The sequence below is a fragment of the Anopheles moucheti genome, chromosome 3, assembly GCF_943734755.1.
Source record: "Anopheles moucheti chromosome 3, idAnoMoucSN_F20_07, whole genome shotgun sequence".
NCBI classification, from domain to species: domain Eukaryota; kingdom Metazoa; phylum Arthropoda; class Insecta; order Diptera; family Culicidae; genus Anopheles; species Anopheles moucheti.
The window spans coordinates 38,026,621-38,049,240 of NC_069141.1; the positions used below are offsets into that span (position 1 = coordinate 38,026,621).

General features: G+C 41.5%; 1 protein-coding gene across 1 annotated transcript; it reads left to right on the forward strand.

The window, feature by feature from the left end:
- Positions 1-405: 405 nt before the first annotated feature.
- LOC128303854 (protein real-time) lies at positions 406-22,552 on the forward strand. Its single transcript, XM_053040931.1, has 8 exons — positions 406-1,135; positions 16,038-16,513; positions 16,593-17,070; positions 17,404-17,662; positions 17,727-17,848; positions 18,824-19,082; positions 19,162-19,262; positions 19,719-22,552. Exons 1-8 carry the CDS (start codon positions 1,073-1,075, stop codon positions 19,893-19,895), a joined length of 1,935 nt encoding a protein of 644 aa, XP_052896891.1. The 5' UTR covers positions 406-1,072; the 3' UTR covers positions 19,896-22,552.
- The last annotated feature ends 68 nt before the right edge of the window (positions 22,553-22,620 follow it).

Below are 22,620 nucleotides of genomic sequence, written 5' to 3' on the forward strand. Positions count from 1 at the left end.
CTCAACTGTCAATTTAAATTCGTGATCTAACCTTGCACTCTATACATCAGCCTCGCTTGGGAACTGTCAGTGCGATCTCACACACACCACCATCATCACATTTTCTGTGTTGCCACAGCTGTAGCGGAGCAGAAATGTGAAATAGCCGAGTTGTAACGCTCCGTGGTTCACCTCTCTCACTCATTTACACAAAACACAACAATCGAGGTGGTTCGCTTTCGGTTCGTGCTGTGTTCGCACTGTGGCTAATTTTTACAACCTAACCAGAGTTCTTTTCACCGTTGTACAAAAACCAGGAATGTCTTTCCGTCTCGTGGTGTCCCGGTTAAATACTCTGTGGTGTGTGTTTTAGCATTTTTCCATGTTTTCACCGTCGGCGCTCAGCTGCTCCTACTACAACAATCTGTCCGTACGGTGGGGTGTGCAGCAAAGTCTTTCGTGCTGTTGAGAAACGGTGTCTTTTTTCCCTGAAGACAACGACTATTTGCCTATTGGAGGTGCTAACGTGTCAACAACTGCAAGCCTAACCAGCAAAACCCCAGCCTCAGCAACATGTTTCCTTTCTCGTGAATGGTTTATAGCGAAGGCTCGTGACAATTTCACGACAACACCTAGAGCAACTCGACCGCAGCTCAGTTTACCACACCAGTTTTCCCTACTTCGCAAAGTGTGCGCTTTTCCTCGGTACGCATCGCGGGAGAAAAATATTTCACGCAACGACGGTTTCTGTGTAGCAGTGTTTGTTGACTTGCGTTGGGGGTTGTCTGTTTACCGACGTAGTAAGGTAAGGTGCAAAGAAAAAGGTGCATCAAAGCAATCACACTGCAAAAGCGTGCCAGCCCTGTAAGCTGTAACCAAGCAAACCGGTTCTGAAAGGGCGGAAGTGAAGCTAAATAGAATCACTTCTTGGCTTCGCTTCGGAAGCGAACGTGTATCCGTGTGTTAGTGTATGTGTTTGTGATAAAAGTACGGAAGTGGAAAATTGGTCCGGAAGCACCAAAACCTGTGTGTGTGTTGTGATTTGATTTGTTACAACTGTAAGCCGGAACCGAGCGGATTATCTCCAAAAAGCATGGTGCAAAAGTATGAATCTCCCGTCAGGATCTACAAATATCCTTTCGAGCTGGTTGTGGCGGTAAGAACAAAATGAATCTCTTGTGTCTGTACAACGTTCCTTTATTCCCGCTCACGTGTTTTCCATTGGGTAATAATAATACTTGTGATCTTATACGACGCTCAGAGCAACGATCAAATCGAATCGGTGACGGTGGTGATAATTATAACGGCAAACTGACCATCACAAGCGATCCGGTCCGAGGCACACATGTTTTGCGATGTGCTAAAGGACGTTTAACGATGGGAATCGCAAACTCGCTTTTCCCGACGCCCAAAGCAAGCTTCCGCAAGTACGGCAAGCTCTGTGGTGGTCTGTTTATTTTCGTTTTCCTCTGTCACGGGACTTGTCTTAAAAACAATGTCGTAGTATTCGATTTGAAAGTAAAAGCCAGATCTGATGATCTTCATAGTGCACGAGCTCTCCATGATTCGTATTTACCTAATTATAATCAGTAGAAATAAGTGATGGTTTCCATTGAACAAAAAAATAAACAATTTGATACACACCGCAGCGCTTCGCAGTAAAGAAAAGATGAATGAATGCCGGGAAAACTGAAGACCCAGTGCTAGCTCTCGGGGCCCAAATAACTCGCCTCGAAACCTTGGAAAGCAAAAACCATTTTGTTTCGTTTTATCATTTTCCACAAATCAGTCCCGCGTAAGACGATATGAGCCATTTGTTTACCTTCTTGCAATTGAGATTCTTCTTCTCCTGCTTGTTGTGTTGGTTGTTGGCTTCTCGATGTGAAGGATTTGTTGGAATGTTCGCAATGACCTTCATATCACGTTGCTGTGAACCTCAACCTCAACCCTGGCATCTGCCGCAATAGGTTGTGCTCTCGATTTCTGGCGAAACCTCGGTGTAACTGTTCTGCTTTTGTTGTAATGTTTTATGCAATCTAAAAATTCCGCAGACGCATGACCTACTTGTACAAATTTATTACTTGCATTAACATCCACGTGTCCACAATGGTTTAGACGACGTTTGACAACTGCGCATAGGAATAGACAGATAATTTAAACATTTTTCAAACAAATTATTTATTTTACCTTTTTCTTGTACGCGCATTACAATAGATGCATATAAATTATTAAAATGCTTGCAATACTTTTATCGATAGAATTAATAATTTTGTTTCGTCTGTTTTTGCAAAGATGTACAAGACTCACGGTCGTTTCATTAATCTTACTGAAATATGTAGTTTTTTTGGTTGAAATGTTCGTTCACCTCTACACCGAATATTTCCCATGGTTATTAATGACTTTTAAACGCCCAACACTAAATTCTTTTTCAAAAAATCTTTTTTCGTTCATTTCGTTAAAAAAGCACTTTTTGTTCTTCGTATTCTCCATCGAACGCAGCAGATGATTTTTTGATAATGTAATATCAAAGAAATACATCCGTAAAGGTGGAATTTGCCATGAATCCCTTTTTTAATAGATTGTCATGCTATAGAACCTCTGTGTTATGCTTCGATAGCATTTCCCAGTACTAGTTTCAACAAATGAATGAGTGCGAGATTTAACAATACCGATCTGGTCTCACCACTAGTTTATTAAGTCCCTTACACCTCCTTTCACTAAAAGAAGTATCTTTGGACGCATTTAATAGATACTAATAAGCATTATATAGCACATGGGTAACTCTGGAAAGAGGAAGTTTCTAATATAAAAGTTTACTAGTAATAAAATTACATGAATAAAATCTTCTTACGATTAACATAGTACAATTTTCGCTTGTGATTGAATAAGAGTATGAAATTTTAAAATAGTCGTTTGCAACAATGAATAAATTTGCAATAATAAATATTGGAGGGTCTTAAACTTGCGCATTCTTTCTCTTAACCATTTAATAATGTTACCCTTCATTTATTCGATATTTCTATATACCATTTGAAGAAGTAATAGCAAATAGTTAATTTAAAACCTGTGCTTTGAAATAATGCTTAAATTACTTAAATTTATATACTTTTCGCAAACACATTTCACATTCCAGACATCTTCGAAGGAACGAAAAATCAAAACCATTTGAAAGCGAGCGTTTATCGAACGAACGTCTGAAAGTTTCCTCTCGGAAGCACTAACATGACACCGTTTGATGTAATCCGATCGTTTTTACGAGAGAAAATAATAAATGTTACCGAAAAGCAGGCAAGGCGCCACTGGTTATTGATTAAAATGGTTCTATTGTTGGCTATAGGACCTGAAAGTAACGTGAGCTACTTACTTTATTTGTTGAAGCTCTCAAGGTTCTGTAGGTTGCACGCAAAATAGAAAACTATAGAAACGTAACTGGACTCTCGAATATGCGGTCGTTGATGAAACATTTACCAGATGAAATAGAAAAATGAAAAAAACCCTACTAGAACCTGAAGTGATTAGGTAAAATTTTTATACATAATATTCGCATTTCGACACAAAACCGAACTTTAAAAATGACATTATTAAAGAAAACCCCCTCCATTAGCCACTGTCCGGGAGTATACCTTGAAAAGTACTTAGTTATAATGCTAACAGTGAGAAAGAATAATGTCTCCGTCTGCTCGCTGTCATTGCACCCAGAATGAAGCTTTAGTGGTCTCGGGCGGGTACTTTATCAATCCGATGCTTTAACTAAAATTCCAATCCAAAAGTGCCGGTCCGGTGCAGTTTCATGCTGTACCATGGCAAAAGTTTCCCACCAGCCTCTCCTCCTTTACTTGCTTTTATGCAGTTTACGTGACAAATGTTTTATTTCAATCTGGGCAAAGATATTTGCCCACGACGAGTTCCAGGATTTGCTTTTATTGTAACTGTATAAAGTGAGGCAAAAGGAATGGTTCGTGGATCTGGATCTTTGCAGAAGTTTCTCAGTAATCACATCTGGATTAGGGAATTAAGGTTTTATTGCAACAGAGCTGGGGTAACGGGGCTACCCACTGTGAGTGCCGAAGGAAATGGATTTAAATTCAAATTTGTTGTGACATATTTATGTTGGGGTGTTTCTGGTTCATAAAGCACCGGGACGTCTCCCATTCGTACCACATCGTTCGCTGAACAATTCCTTTTTTTCCACTATTACTTTGAACCAGAATGATCCTCATCTTCTTCATTTTCCAGTGAACCCGAAGCATGAACCCAAAAACGGTGTATATTAAATTTTCCCACCCGTGTTGTGCATGATTTGCACGTTTTTCCTCTCGAATATTAAAGTGAAAATGCATCAACCAGTAGTGTGATCGAGCATGGGAGAGCTGTACGTTCGATTTCAAGGTTGCACCACCGCTCCAAACACACATCTACTGCAGAATCGCCACATTGCACACCACACATTGGTGGATGTGAAATTCACGGTTAGTAGACGGCACGACCAGCCAGCGAATGCGTGTGCGCGCGCACAACAAAACACACCTTGTGCACATTTTCCCAACATCGGGGAGGTTTTTTTTGTGGCCCGTAAGACCGACAGTCAGCCAGGACTGCTATAGCAGCGGAGTTGGGATACTCAAAAAAGTCGAACAATACTTTCATGGAGTGCTGTACATGTGCGGGTTGGCATCTCATGGCATGGATTTGTGGTGGTCTTAACTACCACGCTTCGCTCGCCCTCTCCCCACTACAGGGAGGGGCAGTAGGGAGGGAAAGTTTTGCAAAAATAATAAATTTTAAATCAAACATCACCTCACTAGTTGTGGTCTTGTGCTGGATGGTGGTTAAGGGGGTAGTACATTCAAGTGGCGGTGTGGAATGTGATGATTTTTTAAACAGTTTTTTTTTATCAGATAACTACAATTGAAGGTCAAAATTAAGTACTTAAGTATATTCTGTCGCTTTGCTGTTATGGAAATTATTTATTGGCTTACATTAGGCAACCCTTTCGGCCGCTCTACCAGATGCTGTGTTTCACCGGACATTGTATAAACCACACCAATAATTAATTTAAGAAAATATCAGGGTTTGTACTTACTACATGTGTCCAAATTCAAAAATGTAGTGTAATGTGTAATGTATCTAATTCAGACTATTAAAGCTGAATGAATGACTCTAAATTGGTATGGTGGAGTTTCAGCAATTTCTGAAGAAAGCACTGCCAACCCAAGTTCTGCTAGTCATTAATTGCTTAAAGAGAATCAACAGAAGTTAATTATCAATAATTACGGATTATAAATTAGAATCATTGACAAAAGTCAGAAAAATTAAGCTCAATTTGTCTTTGTAATTTAAACACTTTTAAAGTATCTATGAAGAAGATCTTTGAAGAAAAGATATACGGCCCAGGCCGTTCTTTCGTGAACAAAAAAATATTTAATATTCCATTCCAAAATCTTTACTCTTGAATCCTGAATTAATAGGAATATTTAATACGATACTACTCAGATGAATGACTCTTCTCATAGGCCTATAAATTTATTATTCAGATCTTCAGATAACGTTACCAACAAAGTAAACGATCCTTCAAGTTACGTTAAAAATAATTGTTTATCTGGCAAAGTGTACTACCCCCTTAAGTTAGCTGAAATAGCGTCGCGTACCATTTCCAGCATTAAATGGCTTAGCGCCACAAGAATCGAAAGGCCTAACCAAGCATGGTGCCCGGTGGTGCATTGTACGCTGCAGTATGTGTCCACCATACCAATAGGTCAGCTGTTGTATCCCCGTTCGCGATGGGAACGGATCGCTGCCAAGTGGTAATGAAATTGTAAAGGTCGAGAAACGGCGCCGAAATTGTGCCGCAATGTGTCCGACGTAACTCTTCACACCGTAAACTACCTGGCCGATTGCCAGACGGACGGGCAGTGAGTGGTGGTACTGTATATGGGGAAAGCGTTTACACTTGATGCTTTATTTTTCTAATCGGTTAAAAATATATCGTAAATGATGTTCGTTAAACTGGAGAGTGTAATTGTAACTGACAAGTAACGTTCTAAAATTAACTTAACGGCAACTAAAAAACTCACTATTTTGAATGGTGCAGTAGTTTTTGCTTGAAATATTATCGCGCAACTTAATGTTTTTCCATTATCGATTTACTCTTAAGATTGCTTAGTAAACGTCCAATTGCCCCTTTACATTCAGCACTGTCACTGCGGGGCCCGCAAAGGATGGAACCTTTGGCTAACGGACAAAGTTATAGTGCATGCTCAAGTTGGCATGGTATGTAAAAACGGTCATTAAAAAACGGAGATTGCGGCCACCCATTGAGCAGTGGGCCATCTGTGTTGCGGAAGCATTCGTAATGGGGGCTGAGCGTAAAACACACACACCATACAAAGAAACAACTCACCTGGAAGAGTGTATCGTTTCAGCGACATTAATGGCCTTTATGGTACGGTTTTTCGCAACACCGCAACAACCGTAGCTTCTTTCTGTTTCCTGGGCCTGGGCACGAGCAGTAGTTAGTAGTAGTACGAGCGTGTATGTGGGCAGACCAGAAGCATAGCGTAATTTTATTTGCTCCGCAATCTCAACGTTTACAGCGTGGATTGATTGTGGCAATCTCTGGGAAAGCGAGGAAAGCTTAAAGGGATTTCAATTTCACTGTTTATTTGCGAGCGATTGTGTTTGTTTTGCTCTTGATAGATTCGCTTTTATGTTTTTTTTTCTGTGATGTTTGATGCTTCATGGTACACACATACAAGATACGATAGGTGAACAGTTTACATGATTTGTGATCTGTATTGTTAGTAATCTAAAATTTGGACATTTCATCAACATTTCGACGAATTTAGTAAGCTGAAGAAACAAGCAAGGGAATTAGTTATTTAAAGTGCTTTTCAATAGTTGTATATCAATCAGGTTTTTAAACATTATACTAGTAAACGAATGTACCAAAGTATCTGTATTCTTTGTTCAAATTTAGCTCACCTTTTCAAAGCATTTTTCATCGACAGTTAGCGACAGTCACCAACGATTTAATTTTGGTTTGTCTAGCGCTAAATTTCAACCATCACATCTTCGAAACATTGTTCCATTCCAATACAAGGATGTATTTTGTAAACAAAAAATGCAACGCTCCTTAACGAATTATTTCCTTTTGAGCTCTTTTGATAACTAAGTGTTTGTTCGTTTTGCCAGGTTTAAGGAGGAAGTATACAATAAGATTAAGCTCTCGACCGATTTTAACGTTAATAAACAAACATGCTTGAGTATAATTCAATGATGCTACAATTTAATTGATTCCCTTGATAGCAAACAGCGTACCTGTAACTAGTTTTTAGTAAGAATTGAAGAGGTCAGAAAGGAATCAGAAATAATGGAGAATATTGGAAATTAAATTGAACATTTTCCTCGCCTTCTGCATATCAATTGAAATATAATACCTATAACTTATAACAACTTCTATCATTAAAAGTATGAATGTTTTAATCAGTGAACTAGCATTCATCAAAAATGTGGTAATATGAAAATATGTTATTCAGTATTTGATTGTTTTTTTCGATAAACTTATATTTTTTTACTAACGGAGGAACGGTTAGGCTGTTTATCTCAATTTTTCGCATTACTTTTAGAGTGCTAAAATTCTCGATATTTTAAATATATACAAAAAACTCAGGCAGTCGTATAATTTTGGAAAGCACTGTATTTTGTAGGTCAGATCAGATACAGCTACGAATATAAATGCTTTATTGTCGATTTTACCAGTATTTTAAATCGTCTACACTTGCCAGAAACACAACAAAACATTTAAAAATACCTTAAATACTTTAAAAATGTTTTGAATAAACTGAACTGTTAATCTATCTTAATACCGATATTTTGATTATTAATTGTAATGATTTTTTTTATTAGTCTCAAGTTATTGAAGCAATGCTTGCCAGATGACTTGTTTTTTTTTAATAAATAAATATCACTCTATTAATCTTTTATTAATTATTTTTCAATTAACCTATTTTGCAATCTAATAAATTTATTTTTCATTCATTTATTTCATTTATTTATTTTTCATTTATTTAACTTCTTTACCACGTACAAAATGCCAGCTGTTTTGTAAACTGGAATAACACAAATTATCAAGACATACGACATGACTGTTACCGCAGGAAGTTAGTGTCGACCGTTATGAAATAATTAGCAAGGATTAGCTTTACGTAACATAACCGGCCGCTGCATTATGGATGGGGGGAAGGTGTTAGTATCGTTAGTTTTACCCTATGCCCCACAAGTACATGCAACAAATTGCTTTAATGGGCTAACATATGCTCGCTATACGCAGGGAAATTGGACGTAAACAAATGTCGGACGGAAAAAAAGTGCGCTATAGATAGAATTTGTTGTGGCAGGTGCATCGTCCTGCTTTGTATGGTTTCGTTTGCCCGCCAAAATCGATGTCAAGCCGTGGTATAATATATTAATACGATACGAAAGGTTTGATTTTGTTTTTGGGAGAGAAACACACGATGAAAATATCATCCACATGCACAGAAAAATGGCTCGGATGCAACAGAAGCGACATTGCGAATATTCGAAATATTTTGTTTGCGATTCAAGGACCCACTAGGGCAACACACACAGCTAAAACGTTGCTGGCATAGGTAAACAACACACGATATGTGGCATAAAACCGAACACCCATATATACCATTGTTTGACCATATTTCCGGCCGGCAACATCACGAACGATGTTTGTTTAGCAAACTTTCCTCCCACGGAATGGGCGCCGAAGCCAGCCAACGGTTGCCAAATGGGTTGATCCTCAACCGTCCGTATGGTCCCAGTATTTGCCAAAGGGCAAAAATTGAATTTGTCGTGGCAAAGGACCGAACTGCTGCTACGGTGGGATGACAATTGAAGGCGGCATCCCCTTGGGTTGGTGGGGCCCCAACCGTATGGAAATTGGCTTGTTCTGTGCAGGCCCCGGCTTGATCTTGACAAATAATGATAGATAATTCTGAATATTTGCACAAACACACAGCGCCCGAATGAGGGGATTGGGTCGTTGGGCAGAGGTCAGATTGGCGCACAAGCACGTACACGCACCCAGTGCGTTTGGAACGGATTGTAAAAGACGACGCCATTCGCTTAATCTATTCGTCCTTGTGGCCTGTCCTCATTGGCCTGTCGATAGCTGCGATTATTAACGTTCGAACGTTGAATAATGAAAGACGTTAAACACGGTGGAGCACTCGATGCAGATGCTTAACCGTACCGTGGTGAACGTTTCAATTGGTTTTTAGTTTCAACATTTTACATCCGCTCCGCGATACGTGACTTAAGGGCCCGGGTCGGTACAATAGGAGGAATTGCAGATTACAACAGGTGCTGCGTTGTTTTTTTTCGTTGCTTCACCTCCCACTGAATGATTGATGGTTTTGGGAGTGAAGGAAATCGATGCCTTTGGCATGGTCCCCATGATACGGTTCGATTAAGTGGCGTTATGGGGGGGGGGGGCTTCCGTTCGATTGAATTCCAAACAAACCGATCCAGGTTCCGATCGATACCCGGCTTGCTTCCTGGTGTTGGGACTCAAAGTCCACAATCCATTAGTGGCCAACCGGGTATCCGGTGTTTGGAAAAATAATAGATAAATTTCGAAGGAGCGATGTGCCAGGTGGTCTGCCAATGTCCACTAACGCACGTGCAGCATTGGTAGAAGAAATTTCCTGCACGAGGAAGTGGCGTCTCGGTCAATTCTGCTGATTGGATAATCAACGTTCAGAGCCGATGATTAGTGGTGGAAGTCGTAGTATCGATTGTGCCGGTATGGACCCCACGGAAACAGGATGTGCCTCCAGGTACGCGTACTCAATTAAGCATTTGGAACGGTTGGAACCAACACCGGGGCCGGTTTGTTTGCATTTTTTGAACACGCAACAACCCCGGCCCCGTTTCGTCTCGGTGACAACATTGCTCTCCGTTCGGTACGGTGGCGCACCACGCACACGCCGTACTAATAAAGGTAAACGAATTACTTAGCAGTACCCTCATGGGGGTACCCCCCCGGTCCGATGTTCGGACTCGCGATGGTGGTTTTCGTTTGCTTAAAGGTTACAAGTCCCTCGGGAACTGCATTCTTTCTCGCACAGATCGATTTTTCTTTCAGCCATCCAGCTTACCGGCATAGCAACACGTTCGCTGTGTGTGCGCCAAGGGTCGTTGATACTGCGTGTCACGCATCAACCTGCCAATCTTGGAAAATGGAAAGGGGAAAAGTCAAAGTTTAACGTGTCGTCACGCTCAATCCCTTCTAATGCAATCTCCCGTCATTTTGCACGTTCGAATGCTGGGCGGGGGAGGGGAGAAGGTTTAAGGTTCAGTCAATGGCTCATGGAGGAGTTACTGAGAGGATACAATCAAATGACACCTGTGCCGTGAGATCGACATGCTCTGTACTTCATCGCAGTCGACACGTTTGTCTGTGATTATGTGCGGGGTAAAATTATACACCATACATCGGTCTTGGAAGCTATTTAAATGATAGATTACTTGACACGATAGATAGAGCTTTGTATGGTAGGTTATGTTACGCCTCCTCCAGTATATCATTAGGGAGTGGCTATGTGAAGATTCGAGAGTCTTGCTTCCATATGTTTGCATCGCACTAAGTTAACCTTAAAGTAATCGTGTTCTCATTTTGCGACAGTTTGATAGCATATCTTCTCGGTCAAGTACACCCGGTTCGGAGAAGGAAACCGTTCTGGATGAATAAAAACGATAGATTGTCTTCTATATTTACATCTCTCTGGCAGTACTCCCCATTTCTGCAGAATCTTATCCAGTCAAGTAGGCGAGATAAAAATTTCGCACTAAACATGTAGCATGCAACAAGTATTGTACGATAAATTATCTCTCTTTCTAACAATTTAGTATTCATTCATTCATAGTATTTTTAATGGTGTGTCGCTTGTATTGTTCTGGCAGCAACAATCCAAATCGTATCTAAAATATTAAAAGATTTTTCATTCGTTTTGTTGTCGAAATACATGCAGGCTCATCAAAACTATATATAAAACAGGGGATTTCATTCATATTTGGCACTTTGTTTAAATAGAATGGTAAATGAAGAAACTTGGAGATCAAAAATAGAAAGGATTCAGCAGAAACTCACGCGTTTTGCGATTTGACGAATGCAGTGGAGTGATCGCAATATCCTGCCGCCTTACTGATCACGACGTTTGTTGCTGGGTTAGAGACACTCTTCAACAGACTGAGAAATGTTCCAGCGTTGTTTATTGCTGACGTTCTGTGTGGAAATATTGACGCGCCTGCTATACTAGAACGAATTAATATAAATGTAGAAAGGCCCTTTGCTCCCGTCATAAAGCGTTTTTAAGGCTTCATTTCAAAAACACGCGTTATGGGTCGAACGCTCCTCTAATAGCAATGCCACGATAATTTAACGAACTGATGGAATACAGCAAGTTCTCGCAGTACGCTATACAGGCAGTCCCCGAGATACGCGGTTCCTCTTATACGCGGATTCGGTTTTTGAAAATTTGACAGATGAGTTAGTTTTTAGCACAAAATTTAAGCAAAAAGATGAAAATTGATCAAAAATACCTTTTTTTGTCACATTAAACATTTCTTTCTAACTTACTTTCACCTGATACGCTGAATAAATAAAGTTCAGAGAAGGAAGTCGATTCTGTGACTTTGAAGTATTGCAACAGTAACGAAATTGCAACAGGATTCAACTTACGCGGAAATTCGAGATACGCGGATTTTTCCCGGGTTATAGCGGTCCGCTATAACAGCGTATCTCGGTAACTGCCTGTATAATGAAAAAAACATAAATTATGGAAAGTTTATTAGTTATTTGGATAGAAGGAATGAAAAACAAAATAAATCCTCTTAGTTCAGCGTAATTTAATTGCGAAATTTTCTCTGATCCCTTAACCATGGTTATATTTCAGCTCTTCAATATGAAGTATAAATGATATGGCTAAGGAAATTCGATATACGCATACGCTACACACAATATTAGCGTAAAGCGGGGAGGTCAATAAGGTTAAGGTTAATAATAAGAGCACATATTTATGCAATGGATACGATACTCGGATTAATGACACTGTACGAGGCCTAGATGTAACTTAAAATATAAGATTAATATTATAAGGCTAGTTATATGGCGGACTATTATTGAAAATTCAAATACAATGTCTTCCGCGCCAAATCTATTTCTCCATTACTTTACACTTTATTGCTCCATTTGTCTGACATATAATGGATATCCTTAAGGTAGAATTTCGCAACCAGTGTTCTCAAGCACTTTCTATTTGTTGTCGAATTTCCAATAGCTCAGGGTGGTAGACATCGATAATGATACTAGTTCTAAAGCATCAAATGTATCGATAAATTTGATGCTGTCGGCAAGATAAAGCAAGGAAATTCAATCCGGAATCTTCTGTTTACTACTGCCATATACTACTTTTCATTTTAGTATTTAGATCCTTCGGCATAAAGATGACTTAACCTGTCATTTCTGACGACACTTGATACTAGTTGCCCCTGAGCCGTAAAATTACTTGTAGATTCGTTGTTTTATCTCAAAACAAATTTAAAAGAACAAAAATCAGTATGGTTATTAATTCTAGTCTAAATTTCCATGCTTTTTATTATCCTGATTATGCGACATTTGATCACAAACACTCGAGTTCACCTTAATTAAATTTAATGCACAATGGACCAGTTGGCAACATGATTTTTGCAACAATTTTCAAATTATGCAATCGTCCCACGCACGTTACACCGTGTAAACAATTCAAGTGCAAAATTTAAATTACATGATTAGCGGCGTCAATGCGATTGCAGCCGGTTCACTCAACAAGTGAACAAAGTGTCCATCAACCCAAAAATGACACCTCCTCCCCGTAGTTTACCTTCATTGCACTGCAAACACGGCGGCTAACACGCTCCATTCAATCCGCTAATGCAACATATTGATCAAACCAGCTAAAAAGCGGGGCGGCAAACCTTGCAAAACCGTCACGAACGATCGTGAAAGGCACGTGGTGACATGTATGTGTGTGTGTGTTTGATTGCACTCAAGACTCACCATGAAAGTGGACCATTTATCAGCGACACCGCGGTCTACTGTTTCGTTCCGTTGAGCATCGGCCAGTCGGAAGATAATGTGCGGGGCCTGGATGGCGCATGATTCCACCTCGTGCTTGCACCTATCGCCTTTCTGTCCGCTTCGCTGTGCCGTTCTCCGGTTGTCGGTGACAGTGAAAAGTATCATTTTTCCACACCTACTACTACACCCTACTATCCGGGGCCGGAATCTTCCCGGAACGGTGCGAAACTGATTCCGGGTGCCGCGGGGTGTGTTGTTGGGTCGTGGGTTGTGGTTTCATGCCACCATTTTCCCACTTGACGATAAAGCATGGTTTTTACGCCCCGTGGAGCATCATATGGAGGCAAACGAACGTTATTTATAAATTGATGATCAGTGTGGGCGGTTTGCTGCTCGTCCAGTGCTTGACATGGGCGGAAATGAGGTACGGCATTCCCGACTCGATGGCATTGGCCATTGGCACTCCATTGTTGCTATCGTAGATTGGGGAACGAATATGATTTGGAACCCCGTTGAATGCCAATGCGTGTTTTATGTGCTTTAAGCTGCACCAATTAATCACCGATCGAAATACTTTCACCCATTAATTGTCGCGTAATTGATTGGTCATTTAACGAAACCGTTGCCGGGAACGATGAAAACCCTTAGAAAAACCTGACAGAAAGGTCAATAGTTCAGTTCTGTAATCGAATTCCATTACTGGTTGTGTGTGTGCGTGTTTTTCCTGGTTCGGTATAAATTTTTCCCTTATCATGTGTCCCCAGGGTGAAGGTCACCATGGACTTGGTTTTACCGACGCTTCGTTCCTTCGCTGCAGTGCGCCCATTCGAGAAGGATTTGTAGCAAAGCGAACTCGTTCACTCGTCTGTTGCATGCTAAATCCCTCCAGAGTGCTCTTGTGGAATGTGGATCCTGGAACGAGGATCCCCCTTCAGGGGACATCATCCAACAGAGTTCTGATTGACATAGTCCGACAATGATGACGGTTATTGACAAAACTTTTAGCATAACTTCACTGCCTGCCAACTCTGCGCCCATTCCGGTGGTGGGTGAGCGTAATGAGGAAGGTTAAGGCTGCGGCAGCGAACGAAACAATGGCAGCCCATCATCCTTTACTTCGAGTGAAGCTCGAGCTCCTTTCTGCAGACCAAAAAGACAGCTTGCAGGCAGGCTGCACACCCCGCCCCACCCGTGCCACGTGTATTGGGCACGCTGTCCCGGGTTGGATTATGTCAACTGTAATCAACATGGCGTGGGATGGGTGTGATGGCGGTTCGGCAATGGCGGCATTTTCCTGATCGTACGTTCTATTGTGCCGCATTGAAACGAACGTTGCCATATATGAAGCATGAAGCTACCCGGTACACTTGAGCGACCACTCATGTCCCACTAACGAGATGTGTACGGTTAAACTTTTTCCCATTGTCATGCACAAACATTCAATTTTACCGATGTGCCTGTAGTCTGCCAAGGGAGCGGTACGCGTTTTTGCCATTTGCTGGGTAGCAAATTTATAGTATTTATTTTTAATTGGCTCAATATTGCCATTGGCTTTTGCTGCAAGGTACGCCATTCCTTACGCAAACATTCACTGATTCGCTTCAATTTAGTTTAAAAATATCCTTTTGTTCGATAACGGCGAGGATAAACAACTTCAACAGCTTGTGTTTATTGATTGTTAGACAAACTAACGAGTTGGGGGGTTGATAAAATCACACCTCAGCATGAAAGATAACGTTGCCTTAGTGCCTTGGGCCCACGTAGCAACTCAATCAGCTGAGAGCTATTTACGTGGCATTAGTTAAGCACTGCAAATAAATAAACATCTTAGATAGCTACCTTTCGTGGGAACTGATATCTTCAAATGTGACACTTGTTTAGTATTTGCTAGTATTGTTTATTTATATTTATTTTAGACACCTGTTTAGTATTTATATATTTTTATTATAGAACAATGCTTGTTTACAGTTCAAATTATTCTTTTATTCATTTGTTGATTTCTTTATTTAGTTCATTCAATGGATTTCTACAATCATAGAAATGGTCTTATATATATGCTTAATTCCAATTGGCTGGATTCGTTGAGGCATTTTTTGAGTGATAAAAGCCATAGCCGTAGCCATAAAAGTTCAAGGATATCTATACCTATAGCCTCTCAAAATAGTGGACACGATCGAAGGGGAACTGTTGGCACATAGTTATGAAGCCATTGAAATACGCTTGAGCGATCAATAACCACAATAAGTAGACCAGCCACAAACATTGAATGGTCCGTCCAATCTAAAACAGCTAGACTGTCAAAATCCGAGTGGAACTTTTTAGGATCACTAAGATCACTGGCAAATCTCGACTTTTTCAGAGGTGATATACAGATTTTTTAGATAACCTCTCTTTTTAGGTCATCCAAAATTTCACTTATCTTGAATCAAAGGACAGTACCGACAACAATATTTACGCTGAATACACGATAGACACCTGTCGCGTTGCTTGACAGGTTGAACATTATAAATTCCTTGTACTTTCAGTACTCACATACGACTCTGAGATATGGACTTTATCCAAAATTGACGACACCTTCTTAACCGCATTGGATAGGAAGATGCTCAGAAGGATTTTTGGCTCTGTATGGGTTGAAGGGCTATGGAGGAGTCGCTACAATGACGAGCTCTGTACGGTGAACTCTAGCGTACAACGAATTAGACTCTTCAGGCTCTGATCAGGCTCTGACCAGGTGGCTGATCATGTTATCAGTCCGTACATGTTTGTTTTAACCGTCCACATGGACAAAGAAGGCCCGATAATTCTGAGATGGAGTTGATTCGTCCGTCAGAAGAGCCTTTACAGGTTGACTTCATTCAATAAATGTCATTAATTCATCTGCCTTCGATGTAGCTTACTGATCATTAGTTTTTACTTTAAATCTCTCCAGGCCTATGAACGTCGCTTCCCTACCTGCCCGCAGATGCCGATTGTGCTGGACTGCGAGATAATCGAGGACAACCAGTACGACAATGGAGCGCGCCGGGACACGAAGCGTCGGTGCAAGATCGCTGTCGAGGCGCCCTATCTCATCAAGAAGATCATCGGCGTCGATGTGGTGTTCTTCATCCAGAAGAATTTCCTCGACATGAAGACGCGCACGCTAAACATTGAGGCAACGAACGAATCGTTCGCCACGCGGGTAGAAATCTTCGAAAAGTGTCGCTACTATGCGCACCCGGAAAATCCCGACTGGACGTGCTTCGATCAGACGGCCACGCTGGACATAAAGAACTTTTTCGGTATCGAACATTCGATGGAAAAAATGGGCATGAAGCAGTACACCCAAACGACGCTGAAGGGCAAGGAAATTATTGAGTTTTTCGTTAACGAGCTCAAGCAGGAAGGCATCTCGCATGTGGAAAGGTAAGTAGATGTACGGCTAAAAGCGATAAGGAAAATGTATTCAAAGTTGACTTCTTTTTATCCTACCTCCACAAACCAGATGGGCAGATGAGGAGATGGAAAATTCTACAACCGCAGCTACCAATGCGACGCCACCGGAAAAACCACCGCTGTGTCGCGATAACTCCATCCTGGACGCGGACTACATCGCCAAATATCTTGGCCAGCTGACGCCACTGCAGGAATCCAAGTTGGTACAGTTGCGCAAACGCTTCGAGCACGGGACGTCTGAACATCCGGAACCGGACTATCAGACGCTGTTACGGTTTTTGCGTGCGCGGGACTTCAGCATCGATAAGGCGACGGCTATGCTGCAGGAATCGTTGCAGTGGCGCAAGGAGCACCGCATTGACGACATTCTTGGCGAGTACAAAACACCGGCCGTGGTGGAAAAGTACTTCCCGGGCGGTTGGCACCACCACGATAAGGATGGACGACCATTGTACATACTCCGGCTCGGAACGATGGACGTCAAAGGATTGCTAAAGTCGGTCGGTGAAGATGAGCTGCTGAAATTGGTACGTTTCGAGGGCAATGGCATTGTTTTGGATCTTTTAGCAGCTATCTGCGTACCGCTCAAGGCGCAACGGCACCGCTGGCATTGGCAAAAGTGCTCAACATTGAGAAGCCTTTTGACCCGCCGCCAGTCAGTGGTGGCCGCTTATCGTTTTCCGTTTTGTGCATCAACCGCCTATTGGGGTTATGCTGTCGACCCTTTGCTATGGGGTCAATGAAGGGGAGCCCTTGAATCCGGTTGTTATCAGTTGAATTTGCCACTTGCGACTATGCGACTGAAGTAAACAATGTTTCTGTTTTCCTTTGTGTTTTGGCGCCACTTCACGCTTGTGCAGACGCTGCATATTTGCGAGGAAGGCTTGAAGTTGATGAAGGAAGCGACCAAGCTGTACGGCAAGCCGATCTGGAACTGGTGCCTGCTGGTCGATCTGGACGGGCTGTCGATGCGCCACTTGTGGCGCCCGGGAGTTAAGGCCCTGCTACGCATCATCGAAACAGTCGAGAAAAACTACCCGGAAACAATGGGCCGTGTGTTGATCGTGCGGGCACCGCGAGTTTTCCCCGTCCTGTGGACCATCGTCAGTACGTTCATCGGTAGGTGGGAAATCCAAGGGGGCATCCGACATCCAACTAAAAACTTCTTTCACTTCTTTCACAGATGAAAACACACGCTCGAAGTTTCTGTTCTTCGGTGGACCCGATTGTATGCACGCAGAGGATGGCATTGAGCAGTACATAGATACGGACAAAATTCCCAGCTTTTTAGGCGGATCGTGCAATGTAAGTGTGGCAACACACCTCCAACAATTCCTGCAACGTCCGCTATGTATGGTTCAGCTGTACGAATGCACATGTAGAGTGCGCTTCAATCCTAATCTTTCAGGCCAGAAATAATGCCAAAATTCCAATTAATCCTTGTTCCCAATACTCTCCGCACGACCTGTGGCGGTAGCGAACAGAGCGAAATGTATAAAATCTTACTAACCGCAACCATACCGTCGTTTGCCATTCTGTGCAGCCCAGCATACTGACGGTGGTGGAACCGGTACCGGCGAAATTGTACACCCGCTGCTTTCTGAGCGCGTGTCACTGCGTAAGATAATTGTGTAACTTCATATACTTCCCTTTTGCAAAACAAACAATACTTACACACCTTCGCTAGCGCGCGTTACGCCCCAAATCCAGAGCATTTACCATCGTCCGATCAGTTCAATCACTACTGCGTCCACCCGAAATTCGTGTGCATTGCCGTGTGTGTGTGTGTTTTGTATTTATTTTGTTTTCCATACTGCGTCGTCAATCGTCATGTGCGTTGTGTGCGATTGTGAATGGTCTGTTGCATTACCAAGCGTATCTCGTCCTTTAAGCTCGTTTCCGTTTTTTTGTTAACGCTACCCATGTTACGCATCTCCCAACGATGAACACTCGCTTCTATCGCTGCTCATGCAAAAACGTGATATAATTCCATAGTATGAATCATAATGAGTCCATCCATGATCCATAGTAAATTCATATTGCTATCTTATAAACATACTTTTGTCCACTTTCTTGATAAGTACAAGTATTAGCAGCAAACGCAAGCTTTTGGTCCTTCCACATAGCTCTTCAATTCGAACCAAATTTCATTCAAACATTCGATTATTTCGCTTGTGCTCGATTCGCCCATTTCGTTTTTTTTTGGATCCTTCATGTGCAAATTCATTTGTTTTACTAAAACATTGCTATTTTATACATATTTTCCTGCCACAAACACAGACATTAATCCACGAAGGTGGTTTGGTGCCGAAACATCTGTACAAGTCGGAATCGATCGAAGAAAACAACGGCGCAATTCATGCGCACGATCATCACGGTCTTTACAAAGCGGTAGATCTAAAGCCCGGCCAGCTGTTCGAGCTCCTCATTCGCAACACGGACCCGAAAAGCGTTCTCACGTGGGACTTTGAGGTGCTGAAAAATGATACCCTGTTTGCCGTTTATCACACCGAAAAGGAGCTGGAGCAAAGTGGGAATGGTACGATCGGTAACAAGTCAAACGAAATCGTAAACAATTGCCGTAACTTCGATGTTTTTGTTTTTTGTTTTATTTGCAGACGACTTTTCCTCCGTGTTTGATATGCCTGAATTTAAGGAAGGAGCTAATTATAAGAAAATTGAGCAAAGCGTTAAATGCCGACCAAAGGAAGGCGTTCAGGTAATTTCATTTCCTTTTTGCTTATTTGCTTATTTGGTGGACTTTATCCACCATGATTCGGATCATTGCTGGCTTATATCGTGACCGGCGAGATGGCAGGAACATCCAGGAATGGCAGGAATCACGGAAAGGAAGGTTACGGGAGAGAGTAAAACGATGGATTAGGGTTAGAAGATCATGATCGTCGGTATCACCCAACTAGAGACCCAAAACAAATGGACCTGGGTATAAGGCTAGACATAAGACATACACAGTCCAAGATAATCCAAGTCAAATAGTTAGAAAGATTTGACAACTAGGTTGAGAGAAAATGGGTGAACAAATTATTTAGTCGTTACCATAAAGGATAACACTAACATCTTCGAACTTAACACGCTACCTAGATAACTGAGGGTTTTTGTGATATATGCAAACACTTCACTCACACACTTACTTCGCTTCTTTTTTCCACAACAGGGATCGCACGAAATGGCATCCACCGGCACGTACGTCTTGCAATGGATGTGTCCACCGTCCTGTGACGGGCCTGCTCAACTGATGTATTTCCACGAAATTCTCAGCTCGGCGAACTACAAAGGTTCGATGACTAGTCTACAGTCGGGATTTTCCTCAAACAGCTTGCAATCTCGATGATGAACGTATGAGACTGAACGAGGGCTGAATATGACCTCGACGAACGCTGCCACAGTTGCCCAATCAATGGCGGGAGAGTGTTCCCACACCGTTAGCAATGCGTCGACATCGCATCAGCCTGCCGCCGCACCGTAGCACATTCGAATTAATTGCAACTCCAACACGAATCTCCTTACAGCTTCTCAACAACCGCCATGTAATCTCTTTTCAAGCAGTCGAAGCTACCGTGCATAAGCAATCACAGCAGTTAGTTGCCACTACTAACGTTTCGGAAGGTTGTATACATGGAAACTGAAAAGCAACATTAATACGAATCGAATATTAAGCATACAGAACATACAAAAGTTGTGTAAACTAAAAAAAAAGATAGAAGAATCTGGGAATTAGAATCATTCATACACCGCTTACCGTGCGGCACCATTATACTGCAACATATTCAATGCAAGCGAGTGAAGCATAATCAATTAATTAGGATAATAGGAAATACACAATCACTCAAACTGGTGGCAAAGAAAGTAGAAAATGAAACGGATCTCGGAGTATTGTATGTAAGTTTGTGTAAAGATATGTTTTGGGCGCAACAACAACAACAACAACAAAGAAATCAGAAATTACTAAACCAACTATTATATATGAAATGAATCTTAAAGATGCTACTTCCCTGCCGTCCTTTCTCAAGTAGGCTGAGCATGTGCGTGTGTGTCCCTATGTGAAGAGGACAATAAATAGTAGGAATTTTACTGAACAATACGTACGGAGCCGGTGACGGAACAATTATGCCTGTGTTGCAGTCGGGACACGGGCAGGAATTGGTCAATACAGTACGTAGTAAAAGTAAGGAAAAACACACACACCATTTACATGCAGGTATTTAGTGCAGAAGCAGGCGGGAAAAAGGTAGGTGAAATTGGGAAAATTGAATTTTTAAAATCGAAGATATACCCTTCTCCCCCCCGGTAGTAAGATATACTTGTATTGATATAAGGCTTAAACAAATGCAAAATGCTTCAATGTGTAGTGGAAACAAAGCTTTCATATATACATACAGATGCGCAGTATAACAGTTTATGTGCACGGCTCACGGTACCCCAAAGCTGCTATCAATGTGGTTTTGGTTTATCATATGCAGTTGAAGATGATTAAAAAAATGTTGAAAGTGTGAAAAAAAGCAAAACAAAATCTGACCTTTGCGTAAGGACGCGTCACGCAATGTATTCTTGGGCAAAGGATGGAAGGAAGCGGGTTAGGTAGAATGGATTTTATTCGAAAAAGAAAGCCACAAAACAACAAATATAAGAATCACAACACCGTCTCGTCATCACACACCATCATCATGATCCATCACACGCACCGTGTGTTCCATCCCCTTTTTAAATGGTATTCAAACATTCGTATCATTGCTGGTTAATGACGAAGTGGTAGGATAAGCAAATGGTGATATAAAATACGGGCGTATGTGTTGGTATATTGTAGTAAGGGCAAAGCAAAATAACGTTGGCGCAGCGGCAAAGAGGTTTTCATTTAACGTAGCGATAGCGGTAATGATCATTTTAATGTGTGTAATGTAACGTTTGCGTTTGAGGTAGTTTTTGACTATTTTTAGCTCCACACACATTGCATACACGTCAAATCGTATAGAGTTGTAAAGCTAGTTTCATCAGCAGTACCGGTACCAGCGAATGTGTTATGCTCGAAGAGTGACAAAACAGAAGGGTTATGAAGGATGTATAAGGTAATACGTTTATTACAAATTGTATTGATTAGACTGTAGCTTGACTCTGTTTTTGGAAACAAAATAGTGTAAACTGTAAAACACAGTTATGCAATTCATTCGCCCAAACATTCGATGGAGACGCCAGGTGAATCATGCGCATAGCAATTAGTACGATCACGTGTGGACGCTGCTTGTTGGTAGAGCGGGTAGAGTAAAATTAAATTTTGCCGCGATTACGTTAAAAAGGCAGATGAAATGTTTCCCGTACATAGTTTGTTAACATGTAGCGATTTTTTAACACAACAATGCAAGAGCTAGCATTCCACCAACTTCACACGATTGGCAAGTGGTGTGACCTGATATGCGACAAAAGAACCATTTAGAGTGCTTTTTTCCCTTGCAACAACCGGCGTTTGTGGTCGTGATCGTGTGTTTGTTAGATTTGCAGTGCCCTATTTGTTCTATAGTGGGTTTTTAAAACGTAACAATAAAAATCTTACAGCCACCTCACGTTTTCTTTTCGCAAACGGCAAACAAAGTGATAGCAAATTGTCATCCAGCAGCAAAGGCAAGCGGTAGGAACTGGTGAAGGTAAACGATGGTACACAAAATCATACATATTGGCCCCTCATTGGTGGTGGCAAATCAATTTATAGCTCAGTGCAAAGTAGCGTTAATTGAATGGACACGGTTTTGCAACACGGGTGTCCCGTCGTGTGTGTGCGTGTTGTGTGGTCGTGTCTAGGCACACGAAGGATACACAAAAAAGGCACGCACAAATACACAATTTATGGATGTATTTGCATTGTCGACACACGTTGCATAAGTACGGCAGTAAATAAAGATATGTCATTAAAATGCAACCTTTCTGCTTGCGTGTGTATTGTTTTGTTGAATGTTTGCACTTGATTGAAACGCATCGAAAAAATAAATTCCGCTGGATAAAAATGTTGTCTGCCTGAAGATTCAGAGTTATATTTTATTTTTCGGCTTTAGGAAAGAAAGAATAAA

Excerpts from the sequence above, each read along its gene's own strand:
- LOC128303854 (XM_053040931.1), top strand. The coding sequence starts at position 1,073 with ATGGTGCAAAAGTATGAATCTCCCGTCAGGATCTACAAATATCCTTTC. Across the intron at positions 1,136-16,037 it reads CTTTCGAGCTGGTTGTGGCG|GCCTATGAACGTCGCTTCCC; the intron begins GTAAGAACAAAA and ends AAATCTCTCCAG. Across the intron at positions 16,514-16,592 it reads GGCATCTCGCATGTGGAAAG|ATGGGCAGATGAGGAGATGG; the intron begins GTAAGTAGATGT and ends TCCACAAACCAG.